Here is a 19,946-nt window from a genome sequence, read left to right as displayed (position 1 = left end):
CACTCATTATCTTTTGTCAAAGCTGATTTATGAGTCCTGCCATTCGCAAGACTGGCAGCCATATGTTGGCTCATCCCTACACTTGGTACCATCTTATTAATGATTGTGTGATTCATCATCCAAAGACACAATAAACACACCAATTGAACTTTTAATGGTATCAACAAGCACTGGAGCTTTTCCTGTTTTCATCTTCCAACTTTGTTAAACAAACATAACACAAAGAGTTCGATCCAGGAGGGAAAATTCTCCATGCACAAATGTGGCTTGTGTTGCTGCCAAAAATAGAGTGAGAATGACCCTATTCCCATTGCCTATCAGACGGCATGTTATTAGAGAGAATCAAATTACCGTGCATCAAAATATGTCCATTAGATGACGGGTTATCTAAATTTGCTGTCCACTATGTTGACTGCCTGGTAATCTTGTTAGTGCTGTAATCCCATGTAAACGATCAGATACACACCAACAGCTGTCAGCTCAGTGGACTCCCAACTATATGAAATACATTTGCATGAAACAATAGCTAGCGGGTCTTAAATAATGAGACACAAGTGAATCAGAGATGTTTTCCCTATGAAAACAGACGATTATCCACAGAGATGAAAAGAGGTCAGTGGCAGTGTGTGTTTGTGTGCAGGTGTGTGCATGTGTTCTACTTCATATTTAATTTGCTCTGCTCTGGCAGGGAGGCCATGATAAATAGTGTGAAGGTGAAGAAGATGACAAAGTGGGTTAGTCACAGTTTGCCCCTTGTCAAGTCAAGTCAGCGCTCCCCTCCTTCTCCCAGAAGCCCGTTGGGTTCATGTGATGGTGGGTAACTCAGACATCAAATGGGACCAGGGAAGCCACATTGAACCTGTTGGACCAGAGCGTTCAGACAAAATGGTTTCTGTGTTATGTGTGATGACACATAACATGTTCAGAAGATAACAGTAATACAGTTAGGTCTGTAACGTAAAGTTCATATTCTGCAACAAAATTTTATACAGTAATGCTGTAATGCTGCACTGACCAAGTTGTTGATGCAAGAAAAATATTATAAATAACTAGAAACACATTTCTGAGCATGTTCAGCATCAAAGCAGGTTGGGATTCTTACCACTGGTTCCATCATCAACTAGCAAAGTGTTCATCAATCTAAACATTGGAAAATTAAGAGTAAATTCAAACTTTTCCCAGTAGATGATATCCACATCTTTGATTGGACCATTTAGGGCTCATTGATCTGCTCAGTTAACAGTCATGTTAACTGAGCAGACAGACTTTGCATCAGGCATTGATGATTCAGGCAGGGGAAAGGAGACGAGGAGCCACTTATCATGCATGACTAGACCCCACCCACCCCACTCCCACCCCAACTTTGCTGAAGACCAGAATGCTTAATTACATGATAAAATTGTCCTCTAAGAACTCTTTCCACAAAGGCATGTATATCCACTATTTGTTCAACCATAATCTGAATGGCAAATAAGAAAATTAGCCCTAGCTGGTAAAATGACAGTACCATTTCATTGGCAGTTAATGTTGTTATTATAGTAGTGGTCTTTGTTTTCCTGTTCTTAGTTCAGATTTTTTGGAGTGTTCTCTGGCTTATTTCATTTTAAATTTGTTGTATTTTTTAGTTGTTGGGTTTTTTTGTGCTACTTGCAGTTGAGTTTTTCAGTCACTTTGTGCTTTTTTGTTTGTCAATATCATTTGAACCTCAAGGCCAACGTACACATTTTATTTCTGTCTTGGCGGATCAGCCGATGGCATAACTTAAAAAATAAGTCAAAGCAAAAGTGTTGGACACTTTTTGGAAAGATGACTGAGTGATTATCAAGTCACATACTGAAACGTGCCAGTTTACCTGCAGATCAGATGAAATGATTAACTGATTTTCATGTTGACATCAACAAGTTTAATGATTCCATCTTAGACAACCTTAGGTTCAGTTTTATTAGAGCTACAGCACAGACTTAAGCTCTCGCTTTACATCATCAAACATTTCGGCAAAATATTTTCAGGGGTAGTAAGTCCTAATATTCTAATTTTAAGAAATATATTGCAGATTTGATATTAAAAATCAATAGTCTAATTTGTATCCACTCATCTGAGGAGGCACCATATGATTTATTCTTGGAGCTACTCTGAAACAAGAGCTTCTTAACAGAAATGCAAATACTTTTTAGTGTTTTGTAGCATGGTCAGCAAATAGAAGCGTGTAGTTGAAACAAATGAAACAAAACAGAAAGCACAGTTATGGTGCTTTAATGTCTTTGCGACACAAAAAACAGAGAGTAATTTCTTTGGAAAGCTGAGAACTGATCACAAATTAACCAGTCTCTCCTTTTAAGTCAAGCTAGCATTCAGCAGCAGAGGTCAACAAACCAAAAAGTCTGAAATGTTTCCTTCATTCTTTAAGATTAAACATTTTTGCTTCACTGAGAACTATGTAGGAAGAGGGAGGCACTGTGTGTACAGACCCAGAGCTAATCCCCGAGGAACAGGCAGAAATTATTGATTCTGGATTTATCTCTATTAGCTGAGTCCAAGGTCATTGAATTCAGTTTTTACCCATGAAATTTCACCCTGTGAAGAATATGATGAATGACATCCGATCCACGCAGACCTTCAGAATCTGGTAAACTGTAGTAACAGGTCAAGACACAACATTTGTAAAGATGATAGTATCTTCATCTACAACATACAAACTTTCACTCCTATGTTTTCCACCAGTCTTACTTACTGTGGCTTTGCATTACCTTCTTTTTTTGAATCACAATCTGCCTGCTGACAGTGATCAATGTCTGTGGCAGTGTAGAAGATGGAGAGAACGACTCAACTATCGACAGCAGGCAATTTAAGGCAAGCAAGTCAGTCCAATCAGTGACTGGTTGTGGTGGAGGCCTGTCGAAGCAAATGACTGTTTCATCCACTTTTCATTTTCTCTGAGCCGCCACTTTTCCTCTCTCCGTGATGAACATAACGCTGCTCAGATTGAGAACAGTGCACGATTATCTTTAAATGAAGGCAATTATTATAAACCCTAACAAACATCTATATTGCATGGGGTTTCACCATAAAATTTAAATACAGCTTTGCAGTCTTGTGACAGTTCACAGGAATAGGCAGTGTGAGCTGACAAGTTTTTTCACAGGAGTGTGTGATGTCCATCCATCCAGCCTTTCATTTTCCGAAAAAGTGGCTGAAGATAAGACGATTGCGATGTTTTGTGGTCTTCAGCGCTACTACTCACAGCAGCACCGCCATGTAAGAAGAACAAATGGATTATAGAAAAAGCAGCAGTTTACAAAACAGAAATGTCTTTTGGTTGCTGTGTAAAGAGAAAGTGCAGCAACAACAAAGACAGAAAGTGATTTACTGATTAAATGAATAAATTAACTGAGTGTGAAAATATATTCATCCCAGTGACAAAGTTTCTGACAGAATTTACTGTCAGTAGTTGTTTTCATGTAAAATATCAGGTACTGCATTTATTTGCACAGTTGTTGCTAAGCAACGCATATTATTGAAAGCCAGTGGGGCGCTGGCTCCAGCTGCGTGTAGATGGACTCAGACTGTAATTAATTCAGTTGGCCAAAAGACCAGTTTAGCAGATGCTGGCTTCTTGGTTGATCACTGGTATCCCTGGTGTTTCTCTTTTTGACTCACTTTCTAGTCCTCATCTACCAATATACCTGACAGAAGGCCTACAAATCAGTGATGGACGACTTTGAGAAATGTGATTGTCTCTTTCTGCTTTAAGGTACAATATGTATTATCCAGGAAGTTGTAGACCTGATCAAATAAAACACACACTGAATAAAACGGTTTCCCTGCATTTTAATACTGTTAGAAATGCTTGAGATAATTTAAGAACATAGCGTGTGAGTGGTTGTTTGTCTTTCATGCGGCTCTGTGATGCGCTGGCAACGTCTGGGGCGTACTCTGGCTCTTAACCATAGGCAGCTGGGATCCGCTCCAGCAGTACCCGTAACCCGGAGATTTGAAAACAGCTGAAGGTGAATTTAAGTTCTAATCATGCTTAGACATCTTCATGCAGATTTATACACATCTATTTATTGTGAACTGTAACTTAAACTGTAACCGTAGATGTCTGAAAATGAGAGATGCTCCACCTCCATACACTTGTTTGGAGATGAAGTCTGATTTCATGGGTGGAGATGTGGGATTTGATTTAAAGAGAAGGAAAAAGACATTGCAGGTCATCAAGATTTAGATGAGATACTGAAGATTCACCCTCAGCTGGATGAATAAATAAAAATGAAGAGATGTGGAGCAGATGAGTTTTTGTCAGTGTTTGGGAAATACAGTAAATCCCATGTGAAAGAGGCTCCGAGGCGTGGGTATTTTGGTTTAAAGTTGTCTACGTTTCTCTCTTTGATTTTCTCATACAGAATTCAGACCCTACACAAAGGATTACAGAGGTGATTTTAATTTTTGAAAAAAAAAAGTGATTCTCTAAATGAATACATAATGATGTATATATTAAAAATGTAACCGCAAGAGGACACAAGCCAGTGTCTTATTGTGCCGGTCCCAAGCCCGGATAAATACAGAGGATTGCGTCAGGAAGGGCATCCGGCGTAAAACTTTTGCCAAATCAAAGATGCGAATCAAACCTATGACTTCCATACCGGATCGGTCGAGGCCCGGGTTAACAACGACTGCCATCGGCACTGTTGACCTACAGGGTGCCGGTGGAAATTGGATTACTGTTGGTCGAAGAAGGAGAGGAGGAAAGTGCGTTCGCTCGAAGAAAGAGAAGAGGAACACCAAGAGTATAGGACTAAGAGTAGGGACGTTGAATGTTGGAACTATGACAGGAAAAGGTAGAGAGTTGGTTGACATGATGCAGAAGGAAGGTAGACATACTGTGTGTACAGGAGACCAGGTGGAAAGGTAGCAAGGCTAGAAGTTTAGGAGCAGGGTTCAAGTTGTTCTATCATGGTGTAGATGGGAAGAGAAATGGAGTAGGAGTTATATTGAAGGAGGAGTTTGTTAGGAATGTCCTGGAGGTAAAAAGAGTGTCAGATAGAGTGATGAGTCTGAAGCTAGAAATAGAAGGTGTGATGTTCAATGTTGTTAGCGGGTATGCTCCACAGGTAGGATGTGAGCTGGAGGAGGAGAAATTCTGGTCGGACTTTGATGAAGTGATGCAGAGCATGCCTAGAAGTGAGAGAGTTGTCATTGGAGCAGACTTCAAAGGACATGTTGGTGCAGGAAACAGGTGATGAGGATGTGATGGGCAGGTTTGGTATCCAGGAGAGGAACGCAGAAGGACAGATGATAGTTGACTTTGCAAAAAGGATGGAAATGGCCGTAGTGAATACTTTTTTCCAGAAGAGGCAGGAACATAGAGTGACCTATAAGAGTGGCGGTAGGAGCACACAGGTAGACTACATCTTGTGTAGACGGTGTAACCTAGAAGAGATCAGTGACTGCAAAGTAGTGGTAGATGAGAGTGTAGCCAAACAGCATAGGATGGTGGTGTGTAGGATGACTCTAGTGGTGAGGAAGATCAAGAGGGCAAAGGCAGAGCAGAAGACGAAATGGTGGAAGCTGAAAAAGGAAGAGTGCTGCATGACTTTTAGGAAGGAGTTAAGACAGGCTCTGGGTGGTCAGGAGGTGCTTCCAGATGACTGGACAACTACAGCTAATGTGATCAGGGAGACAGGTAAGAGAGTACTTGGTGTGTCATCTGGAAGGAAAGTAGATAAGGAGACTTGGTGGTGGAATGAGGAGGTACAGGAGTGAAAGAGGTTAGCCAAGAGGAAGTGCGACACTGAGAGGACTGAGGAGAGTAGACAGGAGTACAGGGAGATGCAGCATAAGGTGAAGGTAGAGGTAGCAAAGGCCAAACAAGAAGCTTATGATGACTTGTATGCTAGGTTGGACAGTAAGGAGGGAGAGACTGATCTATACAGGTTGGCAAGACAGAGAGATAGAGATGGGAAGGACGTGCAGCAGGTTAGGGTGATTAAGGATAGGGATGGAAGTCTATTGACAGGTGCCAGTAGTGTGATGGGAAGATGGAAAGAGTACTTTGAAGAGTTGATGAACGTGGAAAATGAGAGAGAACAAAGACTAGAAGAGGTGACTGTTGTGGACCAGGATGTAGCAAAGATTAGTCAGGATGAAGTGAGGAGGACATTGAAGAGGATGAAGAGGGGAAAGGCAGTCGGTCCTGATGATATACCTGTAGAGGTATGGAAGTGTCTAGGAGAGGTGGCGGTAGAGTTTCTGACTGGGTTGTTCAACAGGATCTTAGATAGTGAGAAGATTCCTGAGGAATGGAGGAGAAGTGTGCTGGTGCCCATTTTTAAGAACAAGGGAGATGTGCAGAGTTGTGGCAACTACAGAGGAATAAAGCTGATGAGCCATACAATGAAGTTATGGGAGAGAGTAGTGGAAGCTAGACTAAGGGCAGAAGTAAACATTTGTGAGAGTTTCAGCTAAAATGAAAGGAAAGGTGTACAAAACTGTGGTGAGACCAGCGATGTTGTTTGGTCTAGAGACAGTGTCACTGAAGAAAAGACAGGAGACAGAGCTTGAGGTAGCAGAGATGAAGATGCTGAGGTTCTCTCTGGGAGCGACCAGGAAGGATAGGATCAGGAATGAGTACATCAGAGGGACAGCACATAGAGGTTTTGGAGATAAAGTCAGAGAGGCCAGACTGAGATGGTTTGGACAGAGGAGAGATAGTGAATATATTGGTAGGATGCTGAGTTTTGAACTGCCAGGCAGGAGGCCTAGAGGAAGACCAAAGAGGAGGTTTATGGATGTAATGAGGGAAGACATGAAGATAGTTGGTGTGAGAGAAGAGGATTCAAAGGACAGGGTTAGATGGAGGAAATTGATTCGCTGTGGCGACCCCTGAAGGGAAAAGCCGAAAGAAAAAGAAGAAGAAGATGTAACAATTAAATGTGCAATGATTCTTCACCGAGGAGCAGAGTGTAACTCCTCAGCCCCCCCGCTTTAACCTGAGATATCTCACTCTGTATCTCTAGTGTTGTGTTATTTACCTATAAAGTGGTGATAATTATTACATCCCACGAAACGGTGATGTATTGTAATTATCAGTGTTTTGCTTTACTGTGTGTTCTCCTTACTGTACAACACAATAAAAAAAACGTCTTAAAATGTCAAATCTCTTAGTAGACTTTTTAAAAATAAATGCTAATAGTCTTTCCAAACACTTCTGCTGACATTCAATGACAAGTACTAGTACTGTAGTTGAAACCTCAGCTGACTACCGATGCATGAATTTGACCTGCATGTGACCAGCAGTCATTCCTCACGTTAAAAGCAAACACAGTAGGATTATTCCTCAGCATATATTTTTTCACATATCAGGAAAAAAAAATTGTCACTCCTGTAAATTCTGTTTCAAACTTGATGACTTCACAGCGTAGAACCTCAACTCTCTGGGAGCGAGATGGATGATCGCAGCTGTCCAAACTTCTGGATGAAGTCTGGCTGAGCCTGGACCAGAGCCTCCTGGTCGATGTACGCTGCCGGCCTCCGGGCTGTCACAAAGTACTGCACCTTCCTCAGGCTCCAGCCAACAACGTACATAAGCAGGCCACACACAGCTGCCGTCGACCTGCCCACTCCAGCATTACAGTGAACATAAACAGTGTGTCCGTTCTCCAAGAGACCATGAAGCAGGAACACAGCTTGGGGAAGCATCCTGATCCGACCTACAGAAGAAGACAATAAGATGCTTTTAAAGAGAGAATCTATTGGTACCATAAAAGTTACATGCCACTTAAATTTCATGAAACACAGAACAAAATTGTGAGGGTTCTGAAAACTTTTCTGAAGCTATTTTTTAACAGCAAATACTACTGCTACTATTATTATTATTATTATTATTATTATTATTATTATTATTATGTAGTATTTTGTCTCTCCACTGGAAAATGGACCTGGTGCAAGCACAACTAAATCTGCCTCTGATAGGAACGAGAGGCACTGTATTTTGTTTTGGTTGAAGAAACTGATTTTTTGTTTTGGCACAAAAAATTGACTTTTTTCCCTTCCAAAAAGAACTAAAATGATAACTACGTACAGTACATCAAACACAGGTGAATTTTCTTGTATTAATTCTCTCAACACTTTTATCTTGCTGATTTTCAGAGTTGTGCAATATTTGAATAAATCTGTCGATTCAGGCTAATTTATGCCGAATGTTTATGCTGGTTTCTTTTACATAAAAAATGAATTTTGGAGGTCAGAAACTGCAAAGCTTTGAAAAAGGAGCTCCAGAGCCAAAACATTTCAAACATCACAGCACCATGGCAGCGTTAACAGTCAACCTGAAGCAACCTGACACGTCCACACAGCTCCACTTCCATATGCCTTTTAGAAAAATAACCCTGAACCCTGCTGATTTTTTTAACACTGTATTTTGATTTGAAAGGCTGCACTGCCAACAACTGCACTTCAGTGTTTACAACCATTGTTTCAGGTCAGTCTGGTTGACGATGGTTTCCAACACACTATTGCATAACTCATGATTGTACTGTAGGGCACCGTAAGATATTGAGTCTCCAACGACTTCAATCTGTGGCTGCCTTCTTACTATTCACCTCTTTCAGCAGTGTTTGTACAAGACCTAAACCAGTTTGTTGCATACACTTTAAACAGTTTCACATGCTATTATATTGTCAAAAGATATCAACATGCTCTTTAAGGTCTAATAGAACTACTTTTTTCATTTCATGTGCCTCCTTACCCTCAGTGCTCATGTCAGGTGTTGGCAGCCACACATACACCAGTCCACAGTCTTTGTACAAATGCATCATGGTCTCTGGCATCATGGTTTCCTCACTATTGCGCCTGCAGCCACTGGAGTTGTTCACTACATCCCACTCCGTTTGGAAGTTCATTACTGCGGTAATTCCCAGTTCGTGCTTCATCCTTACCGTCACGTGTTGCACCTGCCGAGGACAGCTGCCCAGCCAAACACGCGGTAACACCCTAGGGGCAATTAAAATGTTTAAACTTTATATGCTGCACATGCCAGTATTCTTAACTTTACAAAAATATCTGCAAGTTACTGTTCAAATGTATATCACCAGATTATACAGAATCAAAATGAATTTGATTTATATGGCTAGAACTGCAAATACAGAATAGGGAGTAGTGATGACGGCTTAGTGCTGTATTGTATGATAGTGTTTTAAGAAGAAAACAAGAACATGAGAAAGAAATGAGTGAGACTGTTCACAAAAAGAATAGCTGGACAGTACTGAGTTAGTTTGTGTTCCGTATGACGCGAGAAAGAGGGGGAAAGTCTGGTTGGAGTTAGTGTGGAAAGGGACAGTCCATTCATTTATAATGGCAGTTATGTGTTGTACTGAGTCCGGGAGCTAAAAGCTTGACTTAGTTTATTTAGACTGTTAACAATGTCACTGAGAGAACCCACACACTCACAGCAGGCGCATATTTCTTATGTTATTATTAGTATTCCTGAACACATTGACAATTTAAAGACCTTAAAAAAAGTAGACCTGTCTTGTCTGCTTTATTTCTTTCATTTACTTTCTGCTATCTCTGTTATAGCAGTGCTTTATTAACATTTAATTTTTCTTCTTGACCACAGCAGTCAGAAGGAGACCACAGTCAGCAGTCAGGAACACGAATCAAGTCAACAACCAGATAACTTCACATGTAAAGAGAAGGAAGACGTACCAGAGAGGCACAACAGGGCAAGTCTCTGGATTGAGTTAAACCCACTGAGAGGCACTCAAGGTTAAGTTTATTCCAGATACAACACCCCCAACCAGATGAAGATAAAATATATGAAATTGAAGAAATTACCGTAGAAACATGGATGGAAATATGACATTTATGCATCATCCAACTGTTCGTACAGATGAAAAGAAATGATTACTACATTGTGATTTGGCATTTATGTAATAATTGTTCCAGGCCAATAATTATGTCTGTGAATCAACTTTCCTTTTTTGCAGTAAAGATTGTTCTCACAGATAATAACTATATTAAGCTGTGAAGCTGAATACAGACAAACTACTCAAGTCATGTCAGCTTTATCGTCAAATGTACCATATATGCACGACATACAGCACAGATGAAATTGCAGTCCTCTCTGACCCACAGTAAACAGGCAGTACAACAGACAGTACAACACAGGCAGGACAACACAAGCGGTACAACAGGCAGTACAACACAGACAGTACATCAGACAGTACAGCACAAAGTATTAGACGAAACACAAGGGATGGTAAACATCACTATATACTCCTTAATCCCATAGGGGAAAGTGACATGTGCGTAGTCCCTGAGTTGATGGGGGGAGAGAGAGATAGGTAGTCAGGTGCTGGGGGGAGGGCAGTGCAGTGTGAGGGTAGAGTTCAAGGCTATGGCAGGGGGCAGAGCAGGGAGGGAGTTGAGCCTCCTGACCACCTGGTGAAAGAAACTGTCCTTGAGCCTGCTGGTTCTGGCCTGACGTCAGCAGGCTGAAAAGGCTGTGAGAGGGGTGGGTGGGATCACCTGCAATGCTGATGGCTTTGCGGGTGAGGCGGGGGTTGTAAATGTCGATGAGGGAAGGGAGAGAGACACCGGTGATCTTTTCAGCTGCTCTCACGATGCGCTGCAGGGTCTTACGGCAGGAAACGGTGCAGGCGCCGCACCACACGGTGATGCAGCTGGTTAAGATGCTCTCAATGGTGCCTCTGTAGAAGGTGAGCATGATGAGGGGTTGGGGTCTCACTCTCCTCAGTTTGCGGAGGAAGTAGAGGCGCTGTTGGGCTTTTTTGGCCAGCAATGCGGTGTTGCAGTCCCAGGACAGATCCTCGGAGATGTGCACACCCAGGAACTTGGTGCTGTTGACCCTTTCCACTGCAGCACCGTCGATGGTTAGTGGAGCATGCTGAGTGAGTGTTCTCCTGAAGTCCACAACAATGTCCTTCGTCTTCTCCACATTCAGATGGAGATTGTTGTCCTTGCACCACATAGCCAGACGGCTCACCTCATTTCTGTAGGCTGTCTCATCATTGTTGTTGAAGAGACCCACTACAGTCATGTCATCTGCAAACTTGATGAAGAGGTTGGACCTGGAAGTCGGTGTACAGTCATGGGTTAGCAGAGTGAAGAGGAGGGGGCTCAATACGCATCCTTGGGGGGCTCCCGAGTTCAGCGTGATGGTGCTGGAGGTGTTGTTACTAACTTGAACTGCCTGTGGTCTCCCTTTCAGGAAGTCGTTTATGGATGAGCTGCTGGGGGATGATTGTGTTGAATGCTGAGCTGAAGTCGATGAACAGCATTCTGGCGTACGAGTCTTCGATCTCCAGGTGGGTGAGGGCTGAATGTAGGGCAGTGGAGATGGTGTCATCGGTCGAGCGGTTGGACCAGTAAGCAAAATGAAAAGGGTCCAGGGTTGAAGGGAGGGCAGATTTGATGTGGTGCATGACTAGCCCCTCGAAGCACTTCATGAGAATGGGAGTGAGTGCAACTGGGCGGTAGTCATTAAAGCCAGATAGGCGTGACTTCTTCGGGAGGGATGATGGTGGTGGCTTTGAGGCAGGTGGGGACAACAGCCTGGCTCAGGGAGATGTTGAAGATGTCTGTGAAGACATCTGTGAGCTCATCAGCACAGTCTCTCAGGATACGACCAGGAATGTTGTCAGAACCTGGGGCTTTTCGGGCGTTGGTCTTTCTGAGGACTTGCCTCACGCTTTCCGAAGAAAGCGTCATCGCCTGGTCGCCAGGAGAAGGTGGACTCTTCTGTGCCGGGATGCTGTTGTTTCGTCTCAAAGCGTGCAAAGAAGTTGTTCAGCTGGTTCAGCAGAGTGGTAGAGCTGTCATAGGACTGCGGAAGGGTCTTGTAGTCCGTGATGGACTGAATCCTCCGCCACGGGTTCCTGGTGTCTCTGCTGTTGCTGAAGTCTCTTGGCAACTTGGATTCCTCGTGACAGGTTGGCCCTCGCTGTCCTTAGGCCCACCTCGTCCCCAGCTCTGAAGGCCGCGTTCCGTGCCCTCAGGAGCCTGTGGACTTCCCCTGTCAGCCATGGCTTCTGGTTGGCTCGAACGTAGACTGTTCTGGTGACCGTGACATCATCCATGCATTTCCTCATGCTGGGCTTGCACTAGGAGGTAGTATGACTAAGCCACTGTGGCTCAGTGTAAAAGAATTGAGTAAGGCACAAAAAGTCACATTCTGTGTCCAAGACAGCGGCTTGCTATAATAGCAAGTAAAACTTACAAGTAAACATTGAATAATAGCAAGAATCAAATTTATTAAAATCAAAGTGTCTAAGTCAAAGTTAAAATGTCTTGTATCCAAGTAAAACTTACAAGTAAAGATTGGATAATATTTTGAATGACTGTATCTTGACATAGTGAATGCAAGTTTTCAATTGTTGGGTGGTGTAAAACCACTCGTCGTAGGAGGGTGTGGGGGGGCCCACGGGAATTTTTTTTTTAGAAAAAGGGGTTGTTTTCCTGCATTCTGAGGGCAAAATCTTCTGTTCAGTTTACCTACAAAGATACACTAAAGTCAATAGTTCAATCTTAACTATCTTTATTTCTGTCCTACTTTATGCAGATATAAATGTGAGATTCAACAGCTGATGATCATAAGCTCCACCAGAGGAGAGCAGTGTGTTCAAACCACAGCAGCGTCACGGCACCAAGCATCCCTGATCCCGCCGCGGGTCTTCCCCCCCTCGACGAGCGCTCTGTCAGCCCAGTAGCATGTTAGCCGGTCCAGCTGAATGGCACAGTCCGGGACGCTGTCAGTGAGCCATGTTTCCACAAATACAAAGACACATCACTTATCCACAGACTTGGCTGACGATCGGAGCAGGCGGATGTAGTCCAGTTTATTGTCCAGCGAGCCTACGTTGGCGAGTGTGATGGTCGGGATAGCCGGCCGGTGAGAGCTAGCCGCTAGCTTAGCCCGGATGCCTCCGCGCTTGCCCCGCTTCTGCTTCCGCATATTCCGCCTGTGGTGCTTCCACTGCGGGCGGGGAGCAGGAGTGGGGGTCGGTGGTTGAGCAGGCCTCCGGAGCAGGCCGCACTGCGTAGATCTGCGTCAGCTAGATCTAAGTCCAAAAAAGTTGTTGTGTGTATGTCGAGCAGAAACTCACGGCAGTATGAGCGCCTTGGGGTAAGTAGACATGACGAAGATGGAGACAAAGATGGACAAACACACTGAGACCAAAACACAAAAAACACAAAAAACCCGCTGTATCGGGAGAGACACGAGCCTCTGCGTGTGCACGCGCTGCCATCCTCAGCAAAAAATCTCATCAGACTCGTAGTCTGCATCACAGAAAAGTTTTGGATTTTCCTATTTTACATAAATTGAGTTCTTGTGAAGAACTATATTTTAAACGTTTGAAACACGTCTGATTTGAATGTGGATTTTCCCAAGTCAGTTTAAACAAATAAATGTTTCAAACTGCTGACTTGTTCAGTTCATCAGTCATGGAAACTCATTTGAAACAAAATTGCTCTATAACCCTCAGGCCTGCTCTTCTAAATATGGGAATGAAGACAGCTATGACAGTTGGATGGCAAGTTGAAGTCACTTTGAATCACAGAATGATTTACGGCAAAGGTAAGTGCAAACTTGAGCCTACAAGGATCCGAAGCCCAGGAGTCTAATTTGAAATGCTATTAATAGGCGAGATACAAGGGCAGCCTGCATCCTACTGAACAGAGGTCCTTGACATGAGCCTTGTAAGGTCTTTGGACACAAATTAAAACCTGATGGTGGCAGCCATACTTTCTCATTCTTATGCAAGGTGTGTGCTTACTGCTTCTGGGTTCCTGTGTTAATTTCTGCTGTGCCCAGCATGCCAGGGCACAGTGCTTTACTAAAGGAGGGTTTGTGAGGATGGGGGTGTACGTGTATGTTATTGGAAGTGTGTAAGTATGTGTGCATCAAGTAGACAGAGCATCCACTAATATACTGTATTTGGTATATAATTTTTTATTGTTTTTGTCAACACAAATTAATTTGTTGCTAATTACGAGCGAGATCACTTGCACAACTTCTCAATTTAAAAACTGTCTGAAATGACACCAATTAAAAGCTGCAGCTTCACATTGCACACCATCACCATTAGGAAGATGTACGAAAGCAGTTTGATCCTGAATGATGGACTCAATGTTGTTAAACTAATTTCAGTGAAATATGCGTGTTGAATTTTTCTTGTTCTAATAAAGTGATAAAAATGAGAATGTTTCTGGTGCTTTAGTTTGAGATACTGTCACTGATTTCTATTATGCCTTGTGAAGCAGGGAGAATGGTCATGTACTGGGTTGAACTGTCGTTTCACAGCACAGAGGCTGTACACCCCACTACACCTGAGATTCAAAGATTTCTGTGTGAGGAAATTCAGTAATGAATTTTGAAAGTCAGACATTAGGGCTATCTTAAATGACTCCGTTTTTATTACCCACTTTAGTTTAAGATACAATGCTGGTGTTAAGTGGCCAAACCTTTGTGTTTGTTTTCAATCCTAGCCAATCAAAGCCTGGTAACCTCACTGGCAATTTATTTGATTTGATCAGAATTAAGAATACCTGCTTCTCTGTAGTAGGGCTGCTTATTCAGTGTAAACAAGTCGCAATAGATTTTGTGAGCCTGTCTATCACCACTGTTTTAATAAGAGTTCAGAAAATGGCTTTCATGCCAGAGATGTGTGTTGATAACAGTGTAGCTAGAGATATGATAAAAATCAGTTTAGCTTGTTGGCTAACAAGTTTGAAGAGGTGATCCGACTGGTAGTGCCCTGCCAGATATTATTAAGTCACAAAAAACAATTCTTTAAATTGGAAACAGCAAGGTTAAATAACAAAAGAGTGATCAGGTGTGAAAATATTTTCATGTCTCCCTACACGAGAGTAGGAGTTCAAGAAGGAAGGATGTGCCTGTCCTGTTCCCTTTGCAAACAAGTTCTGGGTCCTTCCCGGAGTTTCTTCCTCAATGAGGGAGTTTTTCCCCGCCACCCTCGCTTATGCTTACTCTGGAGGTCATTGTTGGCTTTCCATCTGTAAAGTGCTTTGAAATGTCTTCAGATGTGATTAAGCGCTATAAAAATAAAAGTTGATTGATTGATTGAATTAGGTACACAAGTAATGTCAGTAGCATCAGCTAAAACCAGATGACAATCTTTTACAGAGAACATAGGTTAACACACAAGTTACACAAGACTGACTTTGTTTGAAACCATGTATAACATAAGGTTAGAGGAGCTGACGGGATCAACAGGGCCATGCTGCACACAATCACTCTTCAGCAGGAAAAATCACTGGCCTCAGGGGACCTCATTAATTTTTGGTATTATTAAGTGTGTTATATTACACAAGTCGGATTTCACATTACACAGGCAGAAAATTTTCACCGAGCATCACATTAATTACAGTCAGAAGTTAAAGTATACTGGAGCGGTCAGGAAGCTTCCTCTTTTTCCTGACCGCTCCAGCAGTTTGTAAACAAGCAAACCTTGATATAGCGAGTGAAAAGTGTAGAACACATGTGTCAAGCATTGCTGCAGAACATCGAAACCACATTTATGTAAACAAATCTATATACATGTTTAAGACCAGTGTTAAAATCTACTAATTTAAATTTAATTGTTTAATTTAATATACTGTTTTGATCCCCGAAGGGAAATTAAGAATGCACACTCCAGCTAATGATTCAAACGCATGCATATATATATTTGTGCGTACAGGCCCCTGTAGCACACACACACAGGGGGGCCTGTAGGCATGCAAGGGAGGTAGAGTGGCAGGGCCTTAAATGAGCAACTTGTAAAGGGGACGGCACCTTGCTCAAGGGCGCCTCGGCAGCTTTTTTTTTTGGGCGGGAGCGGGAATCGAACCGCCGATCTTGAAATCATAGGACGACCCGCTCTACCGCCCGCTTTACCACCAAGCCACTGCCACCCTTGCATTTCATTGTAATGTTTTACCTGGAGAAATGCATAGCTTTCTGACCAGCCACACCGAAGTAGAAGCTGGTGGTGTGTTTCATCTCATCGGTGTGTCCTGCTTCCTCTATCCAGTGATCAACTGGGTGGCAGTACACCCCATCCACCACGTTTCCCTCATTATACAAGCAGCATCTGTCGTGACTCGGACCGCTCCCTGGTGAAAAAGAAAATATCTTCACAGTTAGTGATCAAAAACCCATTTTAGAATGCTTTCAGACCAAGTACTCAGATTATATTTAAATATTATTTTTATTCCTTGTCTTGAATACAGGCAAATATCACCTAGTCTAGCATGATAAAAAGTCCCTATTTTGCAATATTTGGATTTTAGATTTAAATCATTATTCAATATGGACATCTTACATGTCGCACTGCATTGATTCTTTGGACCAAAAACCGCATTTACACAAGCAAGTCTTTCAAATGTGTTGACAAAATTGAAAGATATCAAGAAACAACTAAACATAAAATGACATAAAATCCTCCATTTTTCAGTAACAAAAATGTCTTTGTTCATGATACAGATCATTAAGACAACATTAAGGGTAGAGAACAGGATTTTGTCATATAATCAAAATACTCAGAGGATAAAGTCATAATTTTGCAAAAGAAATCCAGTAAAATATAATTAAATATGTAATAAAAATATATTCATAATTTTCTAAAGTAAAAAGTCTGGATTTCACGAGACTGGAATTGTATTTATGCAGTAAAAAAAAGATTATGTCAAAGCAGAGCAATTGATTCACAAGACAAAAGTGGTAATTTTGTGAGAGAAATATGAACATGAGGGGAAACAGAATATAAGAAGAATGAATTTTGATTAAAAGACTGCCAATATAAAAGTTTATGCAAAAAATCATGATATTACAAGAACAGAGTTGTTTAATTCTGTAGTATTATTTAAGAATTAATTCATAAGAAGGAGTAAAAGGTATACAATATACTGCAGTTATTTAAAGGTAAATATTTCGAGAATGACTAAAGAGGAATGTGAAGCGTCAGAAAGAAAGAATAACAAATCTTCTGACTCATCAGCGCCATATCGCCGTGCTTTGATCGGAGTGTGTGGGAGTCTGGATGTGAACCAAACTGTCCCATCCGTGGGATCAGACTTATATACTGTCGCACGTTCTCGTGTAGGTAAATGATATCCACGACCGAGCGTCTAATGACGTGACTTTACCCCCACCGTGCGACGGTCATCTGTCATTACATGCTACAAACAAACATGGCGCAGGTGTTTTCACAGCGAGACACGTTGTGTTTGACAGCAACTGATTCAAGGTATGAAGAAAAACTCGAGGCGACATCCACCGGAAGGCGGCTAAAGCCTGAGAAGATCAATACCTTCCCAGATATAGAAGCCTCGAACTCTCTTGACGAACTTGAACCACAGGGTGTCTCTGACCGGCTCTGCCAGCTGCACCTCTCCGACCCACAGGCACGGTTCGTGGGATGACACGAGCTTCTGAGAGGCTCTCATCCGGACCGCTCTGCTCGTGTCCCATTGGCCCATTTCCGCACGCGACCCCACGACAAAAAGCTCAACGTCCGAAAACTCTGGAGTGAGAATGACACCGAACCTGAATAACATGGTGGCTGGCGGAACCTCTCTTTGGACTGGCGGGGTCCAAAAATAGTCGGAACGAGTTTTGGATGGCGCCTCAAAGAGGTGATGTAAACAATGAAGTCCCACTCTGTCACAACGTTCTGGTGCAGTAATCCATTTTAAATTTGTGGCGTTATATGAGCAGCGACTCAATAGGTTTGAGTTGAACAAACATCACATGTTGAACAAAACGTGATGTTTGTTAATCATATTTTATTTTTTATTGTTTTGGGTGTTGTACTTCTACTTAGATTTCTTGATTTTTGCATTGTTTGAAGTGTTGTGTCTTGTGGACTAAAATATAATCTAAATCCTCACGCATGAAATCTGCCTGGCAAATAATTTATTTCTAATCTACATTGAAAATTTACATATTACTAGACAGTTTATTTAAAAGGATTAAATGGGAATGACGATCAATGCTCTAAGAAACTTAGAATGAATTTTTACTGTTTCATGTTTGTTAATCATCGGTCCACTAAGCCTGTGACTGTTAGCCTAGAAATACTGTCAGATGTGTACAATCACATACCAAACTGGAGTTTATTATTCACATTAGATAACGTGTAGCAAACCTGCTCATCACGAGTCACATCTGTATGCATCCGAGTGTGTCTGTGTGTGCATTTGTGTGAGCTATATCCTTGTATGAACTTAAACCCCAATTGTAAAAACTATATACATGTGTTATAATAATAATAATTCAAACTTTATTGATCCCCAGAGGGGAAATTCTCTTTACACTCTTTTTAGTACATGCATTTCTGTTAGTTTACAGCACATCACACACAGTGTTGTGAACAAGGCCCCTGAAACACACAGCACACTAGGGGCCTGTAATCATGCAGTTAGTCCAGGGAGGAAGAGTGACGGGTCGCGCTCGGAGGTCGCGCCCTAATGAGCAGCTTGTGGTGGGGACGGCGCCTTGCTCAAGGGCGCCTCGGCAGTGGCTGGGAGGTGAGCTGACACCTCCCACTGTCAGCTCACACTCCAAGGGATGTCATGGCGGGAGCGGGAATTGATCCACCGATGACCGGGCAATCCGTCTTCAAGACATTTGCTCTACCGCTGAGCCACTGCCGCCCCAATATAACCCCAGTATAACCCCTGTTATACAGCTATTTTGAATTTTCAAGGTCTTGTAAATACAAATATTAATATAAAAAAATCAGATGTCTGCCACATTTGTAATTGAATTCAGCTGCAAACACCTGCCTCTGTGCATGCAGTATTTAAAATCTTGTTCATCACAAGTTTATGACTTATCAACAAAAATCTAATTATTTTTAATGACTGACAAGCTAAGAAGTTGGAAATTTCAGAAGTAGATTAAATCCATTTAAGGACTCTGAATGCAAAAATAGATATATAAAAAAATAAATGGTTCATTGTTGTTTAGAGTATTGGTGTTGTGTTTATGGGAAATGGTAATTACGGTAGCCTGATCTGGAGAGTTATTCAAATATTGGAAGACAGGTCATGACCCTAAAAGCAAATTTCACAATGTCATGACTGATAACCTGTCCAACACCTGTTCTAAAATGTAAATCTGGGCCAGAAATTATACAACATTTGAAGTGATCTTGCTGTTGTCTGAGACAAACTCTCAATAATAATGTGTCTCCAGACCGCAAGTATGAAAGCAATCTTAACGCTATTGATTTCCTGCACAGCTCAAACACTGGTCACTGGACCAGTAGCACCACAGTGCTGGCCATCAGGGCTTAAAGACACAGCTTATGGTAGACAGATGAATGGTGCACTGCAGGTACTCTCTTGAGCAATCATCTAACCCTAACCCATCCATCTTCAACCGCTTATCTGGGGCCGGGTCGCATGGGCAACAGTCTCTGCAGGGATGCCCATACTTCCCTCTCCCCAGACACCTCCTCCAGCTCCTCCAGGGGCAGCCCGAGGCTTTCCCAGGCCAGCCGAGAGACATAGTCCCTCCAGCGTATCCTAGGTCTTCCTCGAGGTCTCCTCCCGGTAGGACATGCCCGGAACACCTCCCCAGGGAGGTGTCCAGGAGGCATCAGGAACAGATGCCCGAGCCACCTCAGCTGGCTCCGCTCGAGGCGGAGGAGCAGCGGCTCTACTCCGAGCTCCTCCCTGGTGACTGCAATCATATGCAATAAAAAAGAGCAGTGACTCACCCTTGTACCACTCAGTGATGTCATCCAAATAAATACTACAATCACGTACTGTACATTCACTGGCACCAAATTTGCCATTAGATGAAATGTAACGGTTGGAATGCACATGCACGCAAATATCACATTGTAAGCACAAATGAAAAATGGAACAATTCAGTCATGCACAATATGACTAAAAGGCTCATTAGTCACTTTGCC

The 19,946-nt window shown here is 42.4% G+C and overlaps 1 protein-coding gene across 2 annotated transcripts; it reads right to left on the bottom strand.

The window, feature by feature from the left end:
• Positions 1–1,951: 1,951 nt before the first annotated feature.
• On the bottom strand, positions 1,952–18,121 carry epm2a (EPM2A glucan phosphatase, laforin). 2 transcript variants are annotated; one of them, XM_068342400.1, is made up of 4 exons: positions 17,334–18,121; positions 15,963–16,137; positions 8,747–8,991; positions 1,952–7,709 (listed from the first exon to the last, which is right to left on the bottom strand). In XM_068342400.1, exons 1-4 carry the CDS (start codon positions 17,578–17,580, stop codon positions 7,426–7,428), a joined length of 951 nt encoding a protein of 316 aa, XP_068198501.1. In that variant the 5' UTR covers positions 17,581–18,121; the 3' UTR covers positions 1,952–7,425. The 2 variants fall into 2 exon arrangements, with proteins under 2 accessions (XP_068198501.1, XP_068198503.1); XM_068342402.1 differs by lacking the exons at positions 1,952–7,709; positions 15,963–16,137; positions 17,334–18,121 and adding an exon at positions 10,528–15,954 and having other exon boundaries at positions 8,863–8,991.
• Between the last annotated feature and the right edge of the window lie 1,825 nt (positions 18,122–19,946).

This window comes from Antennarius striatus, chromosome 19 (assembly GCF_040054535.1).
Source record: "Antennarius striatus isolate MH-2024 chromosome 19, ASM4005453v1, whole genome shotgun sequence".
Classification (NCBI taxonomy): Eukaryota; Metazoa; Chordata; class Actinopteri; order Lophiiformes; family Antennariidae; genus Antennarius; species Antennarius striatus.
The sequence above is the reverse complement of the archived record's forward strand: the minus strand, read 5'-3'. Positions and strand labels throughout refer to the sequence as shown.

Excerpts from the sequence above, each read along its gene's own strand:
- epm2a (XM_068342400.1), bottom strand. The coding sequence starts at position 17,580 with ATGTTATTCAGGTTCGGTGTCATTCTCACTCCAGAGTTTTCGGACGTT. Across the intron at positions 16,138-17,333 it reads AGGCTTCTATATCTGGGAAG|GGAGCGGTCCGAGTCACGAC; the intron begins GTATTGATCTTC and ends CTTTTTCACCAG. Across the intron at positions 7,710-8,746 it reads ACCTGACATGAGCACTGAGG|GTCGGATCAGGATGCTTCCC; the intron begins GTAAGGAGGCAC and ends CTTCTTCTGTAG.